Here is a 23655-nt window from a genome sequence, read left to right as displayed (position 1 = left end):
GGCGCTTCCGAGTGACGAGGGCCATCTGAATGGCCAAAATTTGGTCTATGTGGTTTATGAGCTATTACTAGATTACTATACGCCAAATACGACCGTTATCTCAGTTTGGAAATCACTATGCTATGTTACGCTCCTCTATTGTAAGAAATGGTTCGTGATGACTCCTAGCTTTTGAGAAAATTGCATGACTTGTGACCACAAATTGGGAACCACTGATTGCATAATCTGTAATATTTTTCAGTTAATCTGTTTATTTTTCTCATCGCACTTAAGATTCTTGCATGGCCCGTTCTCAATCTGAAGAACCGCTGAGGTTTACAACACCAGTATATTGTAATAAGTACTACTTGAGACGCAGAATCTTGAAAACATTCACACCTTCTCCTCGCACTTTGGGTCAAATGTGAGCTCACGTCGAGGCTGCAAAGAAGCTTGAATGGCCTGACAAAGTACTTTAGCAGCTGGAAGAGTTGTGTCAACGCGGTAAAGACCCAGGCCATCATCTTCTCCCGCTGCAAATCCCCAAGACTTGTTCCGGCTGATGATTCGATTGCTAGATTACCTTGTACGACTTCAGGCTTGAGTCTAGACAGGAAGCTGGTCTTCATGCAGCAGATTGATTAGACGGTGAAAAAGTGTAATATGTATCTTGCTAAAGCTTTTGTACCCGCTCGTCAATCGGAGGCGATATTATCCCTCAAGAATTGCAGATTAGGCTTACTGTCTCGAAACAGGCCTTCTTTCCGGTGCTCGAGTACGGCTTACCAATTTGGAAGAGCTGTGCTAATACTCACCACCTTAAGCTCCAGCGGATCCTTAAAAAATGATGATTCTGTACACTCCACCCTGTACATCAGATGCTGAGGTTCGTCGTCTGGCCGGGATAAAAATATTACAAGAACGCTTCGGTGAGTGTAACGAGAAATTCAGGGTTCGTTGCTTGGCCTCTGACAAGCCTATCGTGCGGGATTTGATCCAATATTAGTTTATCATGTGAACATGTTCCAAAATAGCAAATCTCCAATAGTCGGAATGTTTAATTAAAATTCCAAATTGAAACATCTTAAGCATAGCTTGAGCTTGAGCTTGATTGACCGCCCGTAGATGCTACTTCAGTATCGCCAGACCAGCTACACTCACACAAGGAACCAATCAGATATTTGCCGGGGATTAGCAGGCATCTTCAGTGTGTGAGCGTTGGGGGTCTTCTATTTTAGGAACGTCTGCCACGTCAGGTTGCAGGTCCAAACCAAAATTCAATGTGAGAAGGGGAAGGAAATGATTATTGCAATCATTTGTATCCACGTTAGACCGAATATACCTCTGCGTCTGCACTGCACAAACTCATGCGGATGTCGGAGTGTTGGTAGGAATGGTTGGCAGAGGGTTCATACATTGGTGCGTGGATGCCAGGCGTATTTAAGGTGACAGAATTGTGTGTTTTATTATTCTGAAGTTGCGCGGCACAGTTCAGCTGATTGCATCTCGTAGGCGTTATCTGATAAATACTGTGCAGTGAAAGTTGGAAGGAAGGGAAACGGATTTTTTCAACATATGAATGTTCATGAATTGTATATGTAGAGGGGAGGGAGAAAATACATAGAAAGATACAAAGTAGGAGGAAAGGGACAGGCCAGGGATTGAACCTAGGACCTTCTGCATACGAGTCAGAAGCGACAGACACTAGACCACCAAGCCCGTGAAACATCTTAACCATATTATAAAATCAAAAAGTTCTAAAGCGGAAGTGCCCAAAGGCAAAGTAATTAGGGAGCTCCTTATAAAAAAAATTGGAAGATTTCTACTGTTCAATAAATGATGAAATGAGAGCTAACATTTCTGTTGGGAATGACACTCATATTAACTTTTCTTACAAGTTAAATATTTGTTCAAGTTTAGCTTTGAAGGGCCTCTGTTTACTCAAATAGGGCCAACAGAGCCAAAGACAAACATCCCCAAAATTCTATCAACCAAAAAATCCTATCCAAACTAACCAACAAGTTGAGATCATAAAGAAACTGAGGGCGAGGATGCTTCTTTGATTTCCGTTGACTCATTCAAACAACGCCGGAAACAAATGGCAAGATGAATTGATTCCGGGGTTTTCTGATCTCCACGTGGTACACATTAGTTTCCCCCATTCCACGTGCGACGGACAGGTGCCAATGAAACTCAATAATCACCAATTGGTAGTTAGCCACGGTGACCCAGCAAATTTTCCCGCCCATAACACAAGTGTGGAACCAGCTAGCTAGCTAGCCAGCACGCGGCCAGCACTTCGTTGACCGAAACCTCTAACGAGAAAAGTTTTGTCTTTTCGGGAAAATTTCCCGCTACGGGGAAATCCAAAAATGGCAACTCATAGAGACGGACGGCTGTGTGCACTACTTCCTTCTTGGCCACATCCGGATCCGATACGATGATGATGCGCGAGGGTGTGCGGGGGATGAGGTGAGTGATTTTCCCACGTCACTCAAATGTGTATCCGCTCCGGATAATAGCTGGCTGGCTGGTGAATCCTAGTTGCTAGGTAGGTAGGTATGCGTGATAAGTGCTTTTCTACGAATGGAGCAAATCCAGACGGCCGGCGGCGGGACACGGACGCAGGAGCGCACATATTGGTGGCACTTGCTGCTTGATCGATGATTCGCAACATTCGGGATATTTGACAGCTTCATCCAGCAGAGCAGAGGAGCACGTACTGTTGAATCATGTTCGCTGTCAGAAGCGGTTATCGTTTCGATTTGGGCGGAAGAAAGCGAGACTTTTCTGTTAGGGCATTGTGAAATTTGAGATTATGACGTGCGCTTTATCACTTATTGTTCGATAAGTAGAATCACGAGCGTAGCCAGCTTTTTCTTCATCGATTTTATAATTTGATTTTAATTCTGTTCAATCGCTCCATACCAACCGTTCAACAATACCTCGAAGTGCACTCTCCTCCTGGTAGCCACCATTGTTTTATCTGGTAGTAAGTCTCCACCACGGTCGTTATGCATGACGGGAGAAGGCGCTGTCTTTCTCCACACGCTATTGACAGCTTCGTAAAACCTCCGCATGTTATTCTGTTCCACAGCTTGGTATTTGCCGATGAGGGACTTTTACTGAAGATAACAAATGAGACCCTTCAGATAACTAGCAAGTGAACCGTGTTCGCCGTTCTTTCAATCCGGTAGCTTACCTTACCAACTATCCACCAATAACTTTCTGCATTTTTTTTTGAAATTTCATTTAGAGTACCCTCTACGGATTGCTGCAGAAATTCTTTCAGAATCGCTTCCAGAATTTCCTCTAGATGAACCACCAAAAGTTTCTTCAAGCATTTCTCTAGAAAAGCATCCACGGTTGCCTCCCTAATTTCTCTACCGGAAATCGTCCACGAATTCCTTCAGAAATGCCTTCAGCGATTCCTTCAAAAAATCAAAAGTTTAGAATTCTTTCAGAAACTTGTCCAAGAGTTTTTTTAGAAACTCTTCTACAGACTTCTTCAGAAATTCTTTCAGAAGATTTTTTTCAGAAACTCGTCCAGTGGTTTCTTTATAAATTCTTCCAGGAATTCATAAAGCAATTTCTCAAGAGCTTCCTTCAGATATTCGCTAAAAAATTGCTCCAGAAATATCTCCAAGAATTCTTCCAGGTAGATTCTGGAACTCCGCCAGGGATAAGTTCAAAAATTCTTCTAGAGATTCGTTTAGAAATCATGGATGAATCTGCCTCGGGCTGAATTCCCCAATAATAAAGAACTAATAATAATCGTTTAGAAATTTCTTCGAAAATTTCACCAGAGCCTTTAGAATTTTCAGCAAAGAAAATTTAGAAATTCTTACAGTATTTCTTCAGAAAATCTTCCAGATATTCTTTCAGAAATTCTTACAAATATTTCTTAAAGAAGTCCATCAGATTTTTTTATACACTGTATATTTTAACTTAAAGCTAATTCTACACTTAAGTTTCCCAAAGATTTGTTCGGGAATTGCTCGAGGTAATCCATTGAACATTCTTGTAGAAATATTCCCAATATTTTTTTCAGGGGTTGATTAAAAAAGCCTGCAGTAACACTCCAGAGATGCTTGCATTATTGCTTTCGGTGATTCAGGCAGGAATTTTTCCAGAACTGCAGGATTTCTTCCACATATTCCATCATGCATTTACCCAGCAATATCATCAGAAATAATTCAGACATTTTTTCAGAATATCTAAAAAGTTTATCTAGGTGTATCTTCAGGTATTCCAACAGGGGATTTTTTTTATTACCGTACGGGTTTGGGCCGAAGGGTCTCAGATTTTCATGAAACTTTTTCCACAGGCGGGGCTCATGGATATATGAACAAAAAAAATTGAGAAAAATTCGGGGTCGCCTATTTTCCGGATTTTTTTGATTTTCCCTTGACACTATTGAAAAATCATAACGCAAGAACGAAGCATCGTAGAAACAAAGTTTTTTTTTAGAAAATGACAGCAAATTTTTTCAGGAGTCCAAAAAAAATGAACTGAAAAAAGTTTTCCATAGTTCAGAAAATTCGTAAAGAAAAGCCGAAAAAACTATGCCCGAACTCTTGGAAAATTTTCGAAAAAAATATTTTGGAGATGTGTTGGTGACGCCGCCTCATGTTTGGCAACCCTGTCAGGAGCAGGCAGCTGCCCGAAGCCAAATCAAGGAGCAGTTTAATACAACAGAGCAACAATAGATTGTAGATGCTGAAGAAGCGACTGAATCCACATATTTTTGCTATTTTTATATCGCTTTTAAAATAGTGCACAAATAATTTAGACACTAATATCTATTAATTAAGTGCGAAAAGTGAGTGCCTTGATTATATGCGGTTTAGTGGCAGCTGTAGTGACTGGGCTAAGATGCTCGTATTAAGAATCTAAGAGCAGTTAGCATTATAGGTTAGCGCACATTTAGATCCATTGAATTTTTAACACTGATGATTTAACTATGTCCCCATAGTGATCCCAGGTTCCAGTGCGTGTCATTACCATTAATCAACGCATTCTTCGGTAATTGCGATTAACGAAACAAGTATCCTCTTTCATTATTATATAAACCCAAATTAATTGCCTCTAAATCTGTTATTACGTTACAAGCCAAGAATTTATGCTGTTTGTTCGAGGAAGGTTAAAATTAGGGTGATCGGAATTTTTAAGTCACAACTGCGTCTTAAAAAAGAATTATTATTAACGAAATACATATTTCAGCTTAAAGCGTTATCGCTAAAAAGAATCGGCCGTCTTATCTTTCCCGAACAAGATGGTTATTTTATTAGCTTCAATCGCTGAAATTTTTGGAATGCTATTTTTTTTTAAGTTTTTGAGTTATGGCCAATTTTGTTGAAAAATGTCCAAATGTGCCATAAAAACCTTTTCTTTGAAAAATCATTACTCAAGAAAGAATCATCGTAGAAACAAAGTTTTAATAAAAATGAAAGAAAATTTTCTCAAGAATTCAAAAAAAAAATATGAAGTGGAAAAAGTTTTCCACGAAATTTTCCACCGTTGAGAAAATTCATAAAGAAAAGCCGGAAAAACTATGTCCGAACTCTTGGAAAATTTTCAAAAATATTTTTGAGACGGTAATTTCATGAGCTTTGATTGCTGAAATTTTTGGAATGCACTTAATTTTCGTTCCTGAGTTATGGGAAATTTAGTGAAAAATGACCATATAATATAGGCTTACATGGTCATTTTCACTAAATTGGCCATAACTCAGTAACGAAAAAAAAGTACATTCCAAAAATTTCAGCGACCAAAGCTTATAAAATTACCTTCTCAAAAATATTTTTTTGAAAATTTTCCGCGAGTTTGGACATAGTTTTTCCGGCTCTTCTTTATAAATTTCCTCAACGGTGGAAAATTTTGTGGAAATCTTTTTCCACTCCATATTTTTTTTTTGAATTCTTGAGAAAATTAGCTTTCGTTTTCATTCAAAAAACTTTGCTTCAACGATGCTTCGTTCTTGAGTTATGATTTTTCAAAGAAAAGGCTTTTACGGCACAATTGGGAATTTTTCAACAAAATTGGCCATAACTCAAAAACGAAAAAAAGTGCATTCCAAAAATTTCAGCGATTAAATATTATAATATTACCTTCTAAAAAATATTTTATCGAAAATTTTCCACGAGCTCGGGCATAGTTTTTCCGGCTTTTCTTTACGAATTTTCTCAACTGTGGAACATTTTGGGGAAAACTTTTTCCAGTTCATATTTTTTTGGATTCCTGAGAAAATTTGCCTTCATTTTCAAAAAAAAACTTTGTTTCTACGATACTTCGTTCTTGAGTTATGATTTTTCAAAGTAAGTAGTGTCAGGGGAAAACCAAAAATTTCCACCTGAGTTTTCCGGGAAAATAGGCGACCCTGATTTTTTCTCATTTTTTTGTTCATATATCCATGAGCCCTGCCTGTGGAAAAAGTTTCATGAAAATCTGAGACGCTTCGGCCCAATTAGTACGATAATAAAAAAAATGCCCAACAGCAATGTCTTTATAAATGAAGACGTTCACAGATTGCACCAGGAATACGTTCAGAAAATTCTCCAGGACTTCAATTGAAGGATTTTTCCAGGAATTTGAAATACAATTCTTAATAAAATTTTCTAGAAATTTCGTCGAAGGTTTCCTGAGGAGTTTCGTCAGGTATTTCTTCAAGAATATCCCTGAGATTTCTTCGGACATTCCTCTGGAGATTTATTCAATAGTACTTTCAGAGACTTCAATAGGGATTCTACTGGACATTTTCTCAGAAATCCATTTTGAGATTCCTCCAAAAATAACTCCTGATATTTTTTCAGAATGTTAGGAATTCCTCGGGAGTTTCAGCAAGGGATTTTTTCGAATGTTTTTTTTTCATGGAAGATTTTTTTTGAAATTACTTTCGTGGTTCTGCCAGAAATACATTATGCGATTCCTTCCAAGATTTATGCAGGATTGGTTTCAGATATTCCTCCAGGAAGTTTTTTAGTAGTTTTTTTTTCTAAAGCTATTCCAAAAAATACTGGAAGAACTGTTGATTGAATCCCTGAAGAAAATTCTATAAAACTCCGTGGAGGATCCTTTGAAGAAATCCCCTATAAACGACGGGGTATACCTGTGAAGGTTTTTTGGAGGTTAGGCTTGACATTTTTTGGAACAATTCCTAAACGAAAATTTCTAAAGTTATCTTTGAAGGATTTCTTAATAAATTCATAGAAGAAAACTTTAAAAATTCATAGAAAAAAATTTCTCATTATTTTTTCGAACTCCTGAAACAATGAAACATGCTTGATATTTCTTGAGGATTTTCTGAATCAATCACTAAAAAAAATTTTTGCAGAAATTGCAAACAAATCTACTGGTTTTTTGAAGGAATCCTTGGAAAAAATCCTAGAGATATTTTGGAGGAAATCTAAAAAAAAAAATATCATATATATCATGAGGGATTCGTAAAAAAAATCCAAAAAGACTACCTGAAGAAATTTTGGAAGAAAATCTAGCAGAAAATGAAACGTGGAGAAATTCTTAAGAGAACTACTGAAGAAATGTCTGAAATTTTCTTTTTCAAAGAATCTTTAATTACCTGGAGAAACCACTGCAGGTATTCACAGAAGAATTTCTTGGAAAATTCATTTAAATATGCCTAGGATGGATTCATTCTGGAGTAAATTTTGCAGGAATTACTAAGAGAATCTCTGGAGAATTTCATGAAGCAACACCGGACATTTTTTTAATAGAACCCCTGAAGAAAGGACTTACCAAATCTTGAGCTATCCCTGAAGAAACATCTAGAAGAATCTCTTGTGAGTTTTCTAGAGGAATATCTAAATAAATGCCTGAGAGAACCTTTGAATTGAGGGCCCATATAGCCGAGGCGGTAAACGCACGGGTATTCAGCATGACCATGCTGAGGGTGACGGGCTCGATTCCCGGTCGGTCCAGGATCTTTTCGTAAAGGAAATTTCCTTGACTTCCTTGGGCATAGAGTATCTTCGTGCCTGCCACACGATATACACATGCAAAATGGTCATTGGCAGAGGAAGCTCTCAGTTAATAACTGTGGAAGTGCTCATAGAACACTAAGCTGAGAAGCAGGCTTTGTCCCAGGAGGACGTTACGCCAAGAAGAGAGAGAGAGAGAACCTTTGAATTTATGGAGTAATACCTGAATAAAACTTGGGAAAAATCGAACTATAATTTTTGAAAAACTTTCAGGAAAAAAACTGAATTTCTATAATAGACCCCCAGAGCAGACAATCTGTGATAAAAATATCTGAACCTTTGTGAAACAATTGTTCTTGAAGGTGCATCTTCTGAAGAGATCTCTTAGAAACTCTTATTCCTAGAAAGAATTCACGAGAATTTCTAGAAGAATTTCTGGGGCCATGCACTAATTTCAAATTACATCTTTTCTTAAAAGACGCGGACACCGTCTTCAGCCAGAGGCTGTACAGACTGAATATGAAACTTAACACTAGACGAGGGACACATGGAGCATGCACCAGTGGATACGGTGAAGAAACTATTCTCATGAAATGTTTCATCGCCCGGAAGAGACGAACCAGCCAAGGGCTGAAAGTCTCTCTAATAAAGACAAATCAATCAATCAATCATCGCCCGGAGCGGGAATCGAACCCTCACCCCATAGCATGGTGCGATTAGAAGCTTGGTGACCCTAACCGCGCGGCTACGAGGCTCCACCATTTCTTAAGAAACTCCTGAAGAAGATCCAAGGAAAATTCTTGGAGGAATTCCTAAAAAAAAATCTATGGAGCAATCTTTGTAGAAACTGTCAAAGCTACATGGTCAGGAATGCATTGGAGGAATTCTTGCTCGAATCCTTTCTATTTCTAATGAATGATGTGTGAAATTTAATAAATCCTGAAGGAAACCTTTAAACAATTTCTAGCTAGTAGTAATCTTGGAGATAACTTTAAAGAAGTACAAATGAGATAATACATTCTAAAAGGACAGTCGGAGGAATCATACATTTCTTTTTTTTTTGTTGAACCCATGATGGAATCCCGAGCAAAGTCTGATAGCAAATTGAAATCTAAATTTGATGTTGTGGTATTTTAAATTTTGATAACTCAGGTTGTTGTCGTTTTGGTCGTTTTAACGGTTAAAACATCAAAAATAAGAGCAGAAAAATGTTCCTGTGACGACAAATTGAAAACAATTCCTGCTATCGATGATAGCATAATGATATCTGTTTTTGCTATGAACGCAAGAAAAATGGAAAATCTTTGAATGTAGAATAATTCGGTTGATATCTAATCATAGATGCAATAATATATAATTGCACTAAAGATATATCATTAGAATTACTTTACATAATTTACTAAAAGATTTAAAACCATTCTAACAATAAAGAATTACAATAATTTAAAATGACAGCAAACCGAAAACAAAATTTGAAATCACATTATGTAAAGTTAAACTGATATCAAAATGTGATATCAATTGGTTGCTGGATACAAATCATGTTATCGACTTGCTGTAATTTTGATATCGGGCTTTGCTCGGGATTCCTGTAAGAATAAGCCCCTTCCGTTGTTTTCGATTGCACCCACATCTAGATTCCCCAAAGTTGTTTCTAAGGCTGAAAATGACCTAGATACTGGTTCATCGTTTGTAAGTACTGAAAGTCAACGCTGGGAAACACTTCATTCCACTCATATCACCATACATTCCTCACCTCCCTGAACGACAACCGTCGAAGTCGCCAGTGGGTCTGGGCGATGAGAACATTTCCCGCATCTCGTTCACCATCCGTATCTACTGGTTCAAAAAGTACACATCCCCTACCTTCCGAACCTTCCCACAGAGCATAAACTTTTGTTTTCAATCGCATTTGAGCAACTGTGACTGTGCAGATGGTCTCTCTGGTGAATGCGTTTCCCTTGTTTGGAGTTCACATTGATCATTCCTCCTTACTTTCGAACCCTGCCCCGTCGCCACCATCGCATCGTCGACTGATCCGACCAGTAAAGTTTCGTTATCATAAGACAATCCGGAGATATCTCCGAATTCCTTTCTAGTCGTTTTTTCTCTCCCCCGCAGCAGCAGTTGGAATGCTTCCGGAATTCAAAATCCTGGGAAACTCCTTCTCCTGGGAAATCCCTGGGAATGCAACTTCCCTTCACAAGAAAAGCACCCATCAAAAATGGGGCATGGGGGTTGGCGTTACGGCTGACTTTGCCGGGAAGCAGCTCACACTTCTTCTCAAGTAGTGGTCGTGGTCGTCGTTTTCGGGACGCAAAAACATAAAGAGCCCTACAATGCCGAACTCGCGGTCATTCAGTTGATCGGTGCTCCCAATGAAGTTAAGAGATCGGCAGTTCCACGTACCCAGTTTCCAATCGCAAGTCCTCTTTGTTAGCTGGGGTCGTCTTGGTTATTATTCTGTTGCTGAGTTTTCGTTGCGTTTTCAGGGCTAGCTCGGAGGGCCGGACACTAACCTCCTACTTTCCGGAGGACCATAGTGAATAGTTGAGCTTAGAGTCCTTCACTGGCACTCGAACGTCGATCAGCCGCCCCTAACGTGGGGATTAGACGCTGTTGTGAATCGCTCCTCCTGGAGAGCAGACGCTCAGGTGTGTAGAAGCAAACCCTCCCTTCCCTGTCAACACACGACGAAAAGTCGCCATGGTTATCCGAAGATTACTCGCAATTTCCGGCCGGTACCATGGGGAGATAGGGATAGGAGTTGCTGGGCAGAGGCTAGTGATCTCAGTGGGATTTGAATCCAATTCCACACAGAATCCTAGTTCAAAAACTATATAATGCAGCAGCTTCCCCTTTATTATGTCTTTTTAATACCGTAGAACAATGCCCTTCACTGCACAGTACTGCACACTCTACATAACTTAGCAGCATCAGCAACTTTGACAGTCCTTTCCCGTTCCCAACCAGAATAAAAACGACCCCGGGTCAACAACGCAAACAAAGCTGAAGCAGCTCTCGGTTTTTGTTTTACGACCGGCACCCGTTCGTAACCCGAAAAAGCGTTCCACACATTTCCGGGGCAGTCACCAGTCAGCAGTGGCCGCGCACAATGCAATGCCAAGCATCCCGGACGGAGAGTTCCCCGGTGCCAAAAGTCATAAATGAAAATTTATGGCACTTGCCACAGATATTTTTTTGCATCCCGAAAACGACGACCACCACCACCACCACTTGAGAAGAAGTGTGAGCTACTTCTCGACATCGCAAAACCCCATGCCCCATTTTCGATGGTTCCTTCAAAGGAAGTTGCATTTCCAGGGATTTTCCCAGGATTTTGAATTCCGGACGCATTCCAACTGCGGCTGCGGGGGAACGAAAAAACGACCAGAAAGGAATTTGGAGATATCTCTGGATTGTCTTATGATAACGGAACTTTTCCGGTCGTCGGACCTAGTCGACGATGGTGGTGGTGGCGACGTGGCGAGGAACGGAAGTAAGGAAAATGATCAATGTGAACTCCAAACAAGGGAAACGCATTCACCAGAGAGACCATCTGCACAGTCACAGTTGTTCAAATGTGATTGAAAACAAAAGTTTGTGCTGTGTGGAGAGGTTTGAAAGGTGGGGGAATATGTCCTTCTTGAACCAGTGGATAGGGAGGGATGGTGAACGAGATATGAGAAGTGTTCTCATCACCCAGACCCACTGGAGACTTCGAAGGCCCTCGTCCAGCAGTGAGGTGAAGTATGAATGTGGTGGGTAGATTTATGAGTGGAAAGAAGTGTTTGTCAGCGTTGACATCCAATGCTTATGAACGAGTATGCAGCACCTAGATTGTTTTCGGCTTTAGTAACAACTTTGGAGAATCCAGATGTGGGTGCAAATGAAGATATTGTTCATTGGGCAATATTGGATGAACCAGATATTTTCTACATCCATTATTGTTTCCACGTTATTAACCCGTAAACACCCAGGACGATCTACTTTTGGTAGAAATGTAATATCTTCTTTTTTTAAACATTTTACCCAGGATTTTGTTATAGTCAAGGGGAATAGTTGTGCTATGAAATGCAAGGTACCTCCTCCCTTTGCACCCTCCCCCTTTTGCTGGGAGCCGAAAACACGTGGCTTTTTTGTATTTTTTTTAATTCTACATATTTTTGCTCAAATTTAATCGTTTTGTTAATCATTAATAGTTTTTACTGATCCTTTACATGCAATGTATTACTACCCATCATAGCCTGTTGAAGTTTTGATTCTAGAGCTATTCTAAGGCCTCCAAAGTACTCCGAAGCTTGTGACACAAATCCAACATTCTCAACCAAATTTTATACACGATGAATGATCACAGAACACAGTCTACGGTACTCAAAAAGCCTCAAAGCACCCCTAGAAAATTCCTGGTGCATGAATTGGGTGATCTAGGTTATCCAAACTACTCTAGAATTCATTTTCTTAAGATCTACAACATCTACCATATTTATTGTTCAGCCTGTTCAAGAAATGTAGTGACGTTGATGTCACTACAATTCTGCCAGAATTGCCACTGCAATTCTGCTAGAATTGCCACTGAAATTCTACCAGAATTGCCACTGCAGGTTTGCTAGAATTGCCACAGCAATTCTGGTAGAATTACGACTGCAATTCTGCTAGAATTGCGTCTGCAGTTCTGCTAGAATTGCGTCTGCAATTATGCTAGAATTATCACTGCAATTCTACTAGAACTGTCACTGCAATTCTGCTTGAATTGCGACTGCAATTCTGCGAGAATTGCCACTGCAATTCTGCTAGAATTGCCGATGCGATTGTGCTAGAATTGCCATTGGTATTCTGCTAGAATTGCCGATGCGGTTGTGCTAGAATTGCCACTGCAATTCTGCTAGAATTGCAACTGAAATTCTGCTAGAATTGCCACTGCAATTCTGCTAGAATTTTCACTGCAATTCTGCTATAAGTATCACTGCAATTCTGCTAGAATTGCCACTGCAATTGTGCTAGAATTGCCACTGCAATTGTGCTAGAATTGCCACTGCAATTGTGCTAGAATTGCCACCGCAATTGTGCTAGAATTGCCACTGCAATTCTGCTAGAATTGCCACTGCAATTCTGCTAGAATTGCCACTGCAATTCTGCTAGAATTGCCACTGCAATTCTGCTAGAATTGCCACTGTAATTCTGCTAGAATTGCCACCGCAATTGTGCTAGAATTGCCACTGCAATTGTGCTAGAATTGCCACTGCAATTGTGCTAGAATTGCCACTGCAATTGTACTAGAATTGCCACTGCAATTGTGCTAGAATTGCCACTGCAATTGTGCTAGAATTGCCACTGCAATTGTGCTAGAATTTCCACTGCAATTCTGCTAGAATTGCCACTGCAATTGTGCTAGAATTGCCACTGCAATTGTGCTAGAATTGCCACTACAATTGTGCTAGAATTGCCACTGCAATTGTGCTAGAATTGCCACTGCAATTGTGCTAGAATTGCCACTGCAATTCTGCTAGAATTGTCGCTGCAATTCTGCTAGAATTGCGTCTGCAGTTCTGCTAGAATTGCCCCTGCAATTCTGCTAGAATTGCCGATGCGATTGTGCTATAACTGCCACTGCAATTTTGCTAAAATTGCCACTGCAATTCTGCTAGAATTGCCACTGCAGTTCTGCTAGAATTGCCACTGCAATTATCACTGCAATTCTACTAGAACTGCCACTGCAATTCTGCTAGAATTGCGAGTGCAATTCTGCTAGAATTGCCACTGCAATTCTGCTAGAATTGCCACTGCAATTCTGCTAGAATTGCGAGTGCAATTCTGCTAGAATTGCCACTGCAATTCTGCTAAAATTGCCGATGCGATTGTACTAGAATTGCCATTGGTATTCTGCTAGAATTGCCGATGCGGTTGTGCTAGAATTGCCATTGGTATTCTGCTAGAGTTGTCACTGTAATGCTGCTAAAATTGCCATTGCAATTCTGCTAGAATTGCCACTGCAATTCTGCTAGAATTGCCACTGCAATTCTGCTAGGATTGCCACTGCGATTCTGCTAGAATTGCGTCTGCAGTTCTGCTAGAATTGCCACTGCAATTCTGCTAGAATTGCCGATGCGATTGTGCTATAATTGCCACTGCAATTTTGCTAGAGTTGCCACTGCAATTCTGCTATAAGTATCACTGCAATTCTGCTAGAATTGCCACTGCAATTCTGCTAGAATTGCCACTGAAATTCTACCAGAATTGCCACTGCAGGTTTGCTAGAATTGCCACAGCAATTCTGGTAGAATTACGACTGCAATTCTGCTATAATTGCGTCTGCAGTTCTGCTAGAATTGCGTCTGCAATTATGCTAGAATTATCACTGCAATTCTACTAGAACTGTCACTGCAATTCTGCTTGAATTGCGACTGCAATTCTGCGAGAATTGCCACTGCAATTCTGCTAGAATTGCCGATGCGATTGTGCTAGAATTGCCATTGGTATTCTGCTAGAATTGCCGATGCGGTTGTGCTAGAATTGCCACTGCAATTCTGCTAGAATTGCAACTGAAATTCTGCTAGAATTGCCACTGCAATTCTGCTAGAATTTTCACTGCAATTCTGCTATAAGTATCACTGCAATTCTGCTAGAATTGCCACTGCAATTCTGCTAGAGTTGCCACTGCAATTCTGCTAGAATTGCCACTGCAATTCTGCTAGAATTGCAACTGCAATTCTTCTAGGATTGCCACTGCAATTATGCTAGAATTATCACTGCAATTCCCCTAGAATTGCCACTGCAATTATGCTAGAATTATCACTGCAATTCCCCTAGAATTGCCACTGCGATTTTGGTAGAATTGCCACTGCGATTCTGCTAGAATTGCCAGTGCAATTCTGATAGAATTGCCACTGCAATTCTGCTAGAATTGCCACTGCAATTCTGCTAGAATTGCCACTGCAATTCTGCTAGAATTGCCACAGTGATTCTGCTAGAATTGCCACAGTGATTCTGCTAGAATTGCCACTGCAATTATGCTAGAATTATCACTGCAATTCCCCTAGAATTGCCACTGCAATTCTGCTAGAATTGCCACAGCAATTCTGCTAGAATTGCCACTGCAATTCTGCTAGAATTGCCACTGCAATTCTGCTAGAATTGCCACTGCAATTCTGCTAGAATTGCCACTGCAATTCTGCTAGAATTGCCACTGCAATTCTGCTAGAATTGCCACTGTAATTCTGCTAGAATTTCCACTGCAATTCTGCTAGAATTGCCACTGCAATTCTGCTAGAATTTCCAATGTAATTCTGCTAGAATTGCAACTGCAATTCTTCTAGGATTGCCACTGCAATTATGCTAGAATTATCACTGCAATTCCCCTAGAATTGCCACTGCGATTCTGCTAGAATTGCCAGTGCAATTCTGATAGAATTGCCACTGCAGTCCTGCTAGAATTGCCACTGCAATTCTGCTAGAATTGCCACTGCAATTCTGCTAGAATTGCCACTGCAATTCTGCTAGAATTGCCACAGTGATTCTGCTAGAATTGCAACTGCAATTCTTCTCGGATTGCCACTGCAATTATGCTAGAATTATCACTGCAATTCCCCTAGAATTGCCACTGCAATTCTGCTAGAATTGCCACTGCAATTCTGCTAGAATTGCCACTGCAATTCTGCTAGAATTGCCACTGCAATTCTGCTAGAATTGCCACTGCAATTCTGCTAGAATTGACACTGTAATTCTGCTAGAATTGCCACTGCAATTCTGCTAGAGTTGCCACTGCAATTCTGCTAGAATTGCCACTGTAATTCTGCTAGAATTGCAACTGCAATTCTTCTAGGATTGCCACTGCAATTATGCTAGAATTATCACTGCAATTCCCCTAGAATCGCCACTGCAATTCTGCTTGAATTGCCACTGTAATTCTGCTAGAATTGCCACTGAAATTCTGCTAGAACTGCCACTGCAATTCTGCTAGAATTGCCACTGCAATTCTGCTAGAATTGCCACTGCAATTCTGCTAGAATTGCCATTGCAATTCTGCTAGAATTGCCACAGCAATTCTGCTAGAATTGCCACTGCAATTCTGATAGGTTTGCCACTGCAATTATGCTAGAATTTAACAGATCGGGGAAGTACTAGATTTGTAGTAATGAGCTGAATTTTAGTATGGTGTGAAGGTCGATTCTCCGTTTCTGCAATGAAATGGTACAAAAAGCGTGGGTGATTCCTTGCCTAATTTGATGCTGTTTGAGCAAAACTTTGGACAACAGTGTTGTTGTTTTATCCCTTTCTTGGAACATAAACAACATAGTTATCCAAAGTTTTGGTCAAACAGCATCAAATTAGGCAAGGAATCATAATACCCACGCTTTTTGTACCATTTTATTGCAGAAACGGAGAAATGACCTTCTCACCATACTAAAATTCAACTCATTACTACTAATCTAGTACTACACCGAACGTGCCCCATTGCCACTGAAATTCTGTTAGAATTGCCACTTCAATGCTGCTAAAATTGCCACTACAATGTTGCTAGAATTGCCACTGTACTTCTGCTAGATTTGCTACTGCAATTCTGCTAAAATTGCCACTGCAATTCTGCGAGAATTGCCACTGCAATTCTGCTAGAATTGCCACTGCAATTCTGCTAGAATTGCCACTGCAATTCTGCTACAATTGCCACTGCAATTCTGCTAGAATTGCCACTGCCATATAGCTAGAGCCATATAGTCGAGGCGGTAAACGCACGGGTATTCAGCATGACCATGCTGAGGGTGACGGGTTCGATTCCCGGTCGGTCCAGGATCTTTTCGTAAAGGAAATTTCCTTGACTTCCTTGGGCATAGAGTATCTTCGTGCCTGCCACACGATATACGCATGCAAAATGGTCATTGGCAGAGGAAGCTCTCAGTTAATACCTGTGGAAGTGCTCATAGAACACTAAGCTGAGAAGCAGGCTTTGTCCCAATGAGGACGTTATGCTAAGAAGAAGAAGAAGAAGAAGAAGATTCTGCTAGAATTGCCACTGCACACTGGGCCACGAGCGGGATCTAGCAAGTAAAAACCTCTAGCGTTTTGGGAGTACATTTTTTTGAGTTGGTGTCTTCTGAGACTTGTATTAATTTTACCTGTACTTTTATATGGTGAAGAAATTTAGTTGGTAATTTTGCCGCATAGGTGGCGCTGCGATACTAACTTTTTTGTCTTACGTCCTAGAGGTTTTCTGTCTTCTGCAAAGTTGTAGAGCGTGCAAAAATAAGTAAAGTTGCCGAAGACACCAAAGTTGTGTGACTTCAAATAACAAAGTTATATTAAAAATAGTCAAATTTACGTGAAAATCATATTTTCATGACTATTTTGAATGTTTATCGCAAATTTATCAATTTTAACTCTTCACACGTGTTAATCAAAATAGCCTGTGTCTAATGATACCAACTTTACAATTTTTCGGGATCTTTAAAATGGTTTTTTGGGCAAAATAGTAAACATTACTATGATTTTTACTAGCAGTTTTTTCAAAAAGCTGCAAATTTCGGCTAAATTTGAAGCTTGCTTCAAAATATAACACTCAAGATCTATTAAATCTGAAAGTTTTCCGGAGGTATAACTTGGTGTTTTTGAGATATCTTGTTTTAAAACAACAAGATGATGTTTTTAAATCTGAATTATTTTGAAATAGAAGCAATTCTTTATTCCGGAGTTTTTTTTTGTCTGTATTAACGAGATTTTTAACTCTAGACTAGTTCATCTCGGGATATTCCGGAGTTGTCCTGCCAGTAGATACTCATGGATCACATTTCAATTAAGTGTTTTATGTTTACCCAACGCCCTGATTACTCAAAATTAACTTTTTGTGTTTTACTGTTTTGTGCTTCAATTTGTTGAATCAACAGTGCTCATATATTTATTGGTATATTGAAAGAAAGAAATTATAATGGTTTTTGGCCCTGTGTGAGCGACTCACGCAAGTGCGAAGTTTCGTAATACTAATCCGTGTGGTCAACAATGATTTTCAGTTACCTCAACGTACATACGTAAAAATGAATAAATTATTGGTTATATTATAAAAAATATCTTCAGCTCAAGATGAGATTTGAATTCACGACTCTTATACAAGTGCTTTACTTACTAAGTCACAGTGCCAATTAATGACATGACAATTAATGATGAGCTAAGTTTTTTTCATAATTTCATCAATTTCCATCTAAACATATGTATGTTGAGTTAACTGAAAATCATTATTGATTCCACGGATTGGTTTACTTTGCACTAACGTAAGTCGCTCACACAGGATCAAAGAGCATTATTTTTTTTTTTTCAATAGACTAATACATATATGGGCATTGTCGATTCAACACATTGATGCGCAAGACAATTGAACACAAAACGTCAATTTCAAGTAATTAAGGCGATGGGTAAACATAAAACTTTTTATTTAAAAGTGATACGTGAGGATCTAATCACAGGACAACTCCGGAATAAAGAATTGCATCTCTTTCAAAACAATTTAGGTATAAAAACAGCAATATTTTAAAACAAGATATCTCAAAAACACCAAATTATACCTCCGGCAAACCTTCAGAATTAATAGATCTTGAGTGGTATATTTTGAAGCAAGCATCAAATTTAGCCGAAATTTGCAGCTTTTTGAAAAAACTGGTAGTAAAAATCATAGTAATTTTTACTGTTTTGCCCAAAAAAACCATTTTAAAGGTCCCGAAAAATTGTAAAGTTGGTATCATCAGACACAGGATACTTTAATTAACACGTGTGAAGTGTTAAAATTGATAAATTTGCGATAAACATTCAAAATAGTCATGAAATCGTGATTTTAACGTGAATTTTACTATTTTTAATATAACTTTGTTATTTGAAGTCACGCAACTTTGGTGTCTTCGGAAACTTTACTTATTTTTGCACGCTCTACAACTTTGCAGAAGACGGGAAACTTCTGGGACGTAAGACAAAAAAGTTAGTATCGCAGCGCCACCTATGCGGCAAAATTACCAACTAATTTTTTCACCATATAAAAGTACAGGTAAAATTAATACAAGTTTCAGAGGACACCAACTCAAAAAAATGTACTCCCAAAACGCTAGAGGTTTTTACTTGCTAGATCCCGCTCGTGGCCCAGTGTGCACTGCAATTCTGCTAGAATTGCCACTGCAATTCTGCTAGAATTGCCACTGCAATTCTGCTAGAATTGCCACTGCAATTCTGCTAGAATTGCCACTGCAATTCCGCTAGAATTGCCACTGCAATTCTGCTAGAATTGCCACTGCAATTCTGCTAGAATTGCCACTGCAATTCTGCTAGAATTGCCACTGCAATTCTGCTAGAATTGCCACTGCAATTCTGCTAGAATTGCCACTGCAATTCTGCTAGAATTGCCACTGCAATTCTGCTAGAATTGCCACTGCAATTCTGCTAGAGAAACTGTTTGGAGAGCTTATGTACAGAATCCCGGTGAAATCTGTTAAGGGATGAAAGATTTGTTTAGTTGTTTATTTTCCAGAGTGACTTTGAATCTATTCATAGATTATGTAACCACCATTGAACAACCGACCGAGTGCAATTATTTCAATAAATTTTTCATTTGAAAATGTGCTATTGGCACCCTCATGCTCTGTTTGCACATACCCTCACCAAAAAACGAAGCTATCCGTAAATAACGATAACTAATATTTTCCCCATTCCAATTTCCCGCATCCATTCCACAGGTACGAAATCGCTGCCGATGAGATCCGTGTGGAGCTGGCGTACAATGTGGCCAAGCGGTACCTGGGTCTGTGCACCCAGGACGGGCACGCCACCGAGGACACCGGCGGTGGAGGCCGCGGCGATGACGGCGACGACGGGAAGTGCGACGACGACAGCGGAATCGGTGGCGACACCAAAAAGCTCAGCAACCACGATGACCCGATCACGGCGGAGAAGAAGAGCCTGGCCGGGTCGAACTCGTTGACCAACTCGAACGCAGCAGTGGTGGTGGCGGCGCCCGGCAGCAAAGGTGCTACGGTCAACAACAGCACCGCCAACAATGCCATCAAGAAGTGCTCCAGTGGTGGTGGTGACGCCAGCAACGACGAGGACTACGATAACGATGACTTTGTGTTGGACATTCTGAACGACGACATCGTGGCGCAGGTCCGGAGTAAACTGCTAAGTAGGTTGATGGGGAAGAGCGGGGTGGGGTACTCTGCACAGTGGACAAAAACGGAAATAAAATCGTATTCAGGATTCCCTCCGGCAATTCCTCCGGGAATGCCGCCGACAATTCCTCCCAAAATGCCTCCGGCGATTCCTCCGGGAATGCCTCCGGCAATTTCTCCGGGAATGCCTCCGGGAACGCTTCCGGCAATTCCTCCGGGAATGCCTCCGGCGATTCATCCGGGAATGCCTCCGGCAATTCCTCCGAGAATGCCTCCGGCAATTTCTCCGGGAATGCCTCCGGCAATTCCTCTGGGAATGCCTCCGGCAATTCCTCTGGGAACGCCTCCGGCAATTCCTCTGGGAATGCCTCCGGCAATTCCTCTGGGGATGCCTCCGGCAATTCCTCTGGGTATGCCTCCGGCAATTCCTCCGGGAATGCCTCCGACAATTCCTCCGGGAATCCCTGTGGCAATTCCTTTGGGAATACCTCCGGTCATTACTCTGAAAATACCGTTGTGAAGAATTAGCATAAGTCAAAAATCACGAACAAAAATAAACAAAAAAAAAAATCTGAAAATACCTCCGGAAAATCCTGAAAATTGCCTGGGAATGCCTCAAACAAGTCATTCGGGAAATCTCCCGTAGTGTTTAACCATGAAATTTTTTTTCTAGAATTTCCGAATATTTCAGCTATAATTCCCTTCTTGTCCACGGTGCATCACCGCGCGCCGGCGTGCGCACAAAGTTCGGAACCGTGTTACTAATTTATTGTGCAATTTGGTTTCTATTTTTCCGGTGGTTTCGTTCCGCTTCGTTCCATCCTGAATTCACACTGCAGATGGCAGTAAGGAGCTCTTCGAGGCATCGGTGACAGCGGTGAAAACATTCCTGCAGGGGGAACCGTTCCGGGAGTTCGAATCGTCGATGTATTTTCACAGGTAAGTCTATCTGGTTAAGGGTGGCTGGTGGTGCTGTAAGAGGTGCATACTTTTTTATAGAACGACAAAATTGCTTCGATGATTGGATGGAAAATTCTGTTGGTTGAGTTGACCACTGAAATGGGAGAAATTGGGGATGTTTGGGATGGGAAATGAAGAAGGGAGATGTCGGTTGATGACTGAAATATTGCTTTCTGAAAACAAAATGTAATGAAAAGATAAACTATAGAACATTAAAGATAGAAGATCAAATTCGAAAGATATAGATAAAAGATAGAGATCGTAGCTAGAAGGTAGAAGACAGAAGTTATAAGATAGAATAAAGAATAGAGAAAATAGAAGATGCAATATAAACGACACAAGATACAATAAGGAACAAAGAATTCAACAGTGAGGACAAAGTTGTTCCCACACAGTCCCACTCGTACTGCCACACAGAACTCGAGCTTCAAAGTGTGCTTCCAAGGAATCTTCTCCGCACGCAGTTTACAATCAAAATGGCACCAGAAGCGGTTGCTTCCATTTGTATGCATAACTATCGCTCCTCCTGGCTGGAAGACGACGCTTAGCACGAAATGTCGATGTCGTCGGTCGCCTTCGACGTCAGCCGGCATCTTCCGTCCATTCCAAGAGAGCAGCCCCCAGAAGCTAGAAGTGGGCAGAAGGCAGAAACAGAACGGAATGTTGTGAATCGCATTACTTGAATTTCAAAGGGTTGTTTTTCCGGGTTTCCTTCTGTGTGTCGCTTGCAGAGATAGAGGTATGTAATGCAAGCTGATGCGAACTGCTGGCAAACTGCTGCTTCAGCAGTAGCAGTAGCAGCAGCAGCAGCAGCAGCAGCAGCAGCAGCAGCACCATCCGTCGGCAATAAGCTGCATTTTCCATTTTGTGGTGAAAATCGAGAACGATGTCGATGCGGTTTTTCTGCGGAAGGGATGGTTATGCTAAGAAAATGGGACAAAGGGGACGGTGCGGGGCGTAAGAATTACGTAAGAGATTGTGTTAACAAGATGTTTGCTTTCGGTTGTAGCCGGGTAGTAGTGGTGCGTTCTGCTGGATTGGAAACCGCAGTTTTGTGGCCCCCTCCTGATGGTGATGGCGAAAGGGAACGTGTTCGGTTTGATGTATGAGAAGAGTATTGCTTCGAATTTCATCACACGTTAGGTGGATACCATGCGGACAAGCTGCTCCGATGGGGGTTAGATTGTGGTTTGGATTACGTTGTTCGATAATAGGTTAGTGAATAGAGATCTAATTAGTAGAATTCCTCACGTCATTGTTATGTTAGTGACTTTCTGTAGTGTAGTGGTGGTCGCTCATATTCTTCCTGCCTTAATATTGCCATTCTCCATCAAACACAAACATCAATAGTTATTTTTTTTTTCTTATTGATTTTTCCTATCTTTTACAACTTATTTTATTGTGTGCGTAACATTCTCAATGTTTGTACAGAGGGTTTTACTTCGTTCAGCCTTTTCTTGATCTTCTCCAGATTGTGTCGTCTAAACACTTGGTTTGCCAGAACGATTCATGATCACGAGCTACTACTTAATTTGACTTCGATCAGGATCGATCTGGCCACTGACTATCAACGCACGCTAGTTCGATGGTTCTTTGGTTCCTATGGCCGATCTCAAAATTTATTTGAATATTATAAACTTGCTTACGTTTTGTTTAGCGGTTTTGATTCATTTGCCTATAACTCTTATGAGTAACTTAACATTGAAGTATGATGTTCGTCAAACGTAGTCAGTATTTTTGCTACAATCGTCGCCACGAACATAATATTCTAACACTCATTCACGGAAAACCAGTGCTAGTACCACCTACTCGTACTAAACGATCAGACTTTTTGTTGTTTACGTTGTTTGGAATCCTAACTGCAGGGTTACTACTGTACCCAGACAACCAGGAGTCGCATAAGAAACCACGTTGTACATCGTATAAAGTACTATTTTAAGTCACTATCGCATATATGTACGGCTGACTGACAAATTTCATCGCATATGATGTTATTTTTTGAACTTATTACGATGTATCAGGTAAAGTCATATAAGAATATAAATCAACTTTTATAAGGTATGAGCAAATCGTAGTAGTTGATATTCTGATGTTTTATTGCGATGAACTTTACTTACTCGCAAAAGAGTGCGAGCGAACTCGCAAAGTGTCAAATGAATTCGCATAATTGCGTACTGCGATGATTATACGACTTCGCTTGGTAATTTTCTTGTTGTGTCAGTTTAGCTCGCATTGGTGTGTGGATGAAATCGCATAAAAGTACAAATAAACTCGTTGAAGTGTGCATACAAACTCGCATAAGCTAGAAGCGTTTATGTTGGCATTACGCGATTTGATATATGATAACAATTAAAGAGTTTCTGTTGCACTGTGGATGCAGTGCCAAAAAGCTACAAAAAAGTAAACAGCTATCATTATGGTTGCAAAATCATCATTATTTGTTTTGTTGGCTTGATAATCAACAATGGGAGGTGCTAGCCAGAGAGGGGCAGTAAAAACTGTACGGGAAGTCGTTTTTAGCCTGCTAAAAACGTACAGCGCAAGTGAACCAAGTGCATTCCAACAAACACTGAGGTGAGTTAGAATACCATGATAATTAATGAGTTTTTTTCATAAGTAGCGTTAGGTGTTGTGTGTGAAGTGTG

The 23655-nt window shown here is 40.4% G+C and overlaps 1 protein-coding gene across 1 annotated transcript in view; it reads left to right on the top strand.

Moving 5' to 3' along the window:
- LOC109414765 (G protein-coupled receptor kinase 2) overlaps positions 1-23655 on the top strand; it is a gene marked incomplete at its 5' end in the record, with an annotated part of 181097 nt that overhangs the window by 46919 nt on the left and 110523 nt on the right. Inside the window, 2 exons of the mRNA XM_062860508.1 lie at positions 19619-20064; positions 20890-20989. Coding sequence (XP_062716492.1) covers positions 19619-20064; positions 20890-20989 — 546 coding nt within the window. The remainder of the gene's footprint in view (positions 1-19618; positions 20065-20889; positions 20990-23655) is intronic.

This window comes from Aedes albopictus, chromosome 1, assembly GCF_035046485.1.
Source record: "Aedes albopictus strain Foshan chromosome 1, AalbF5, whole genome shotgun sequence".
In the NCBI taxonomy this organism is placed as follows: domain Eukaryota; kingdom Metazoa; phylum Arthropoda; class Insecta; order Diptera; family Culicidae; genus Aedes; species Aedes albopictus.
This window is presented reverse-complemented; position numbering and strand designations above follow the sequence as displayed.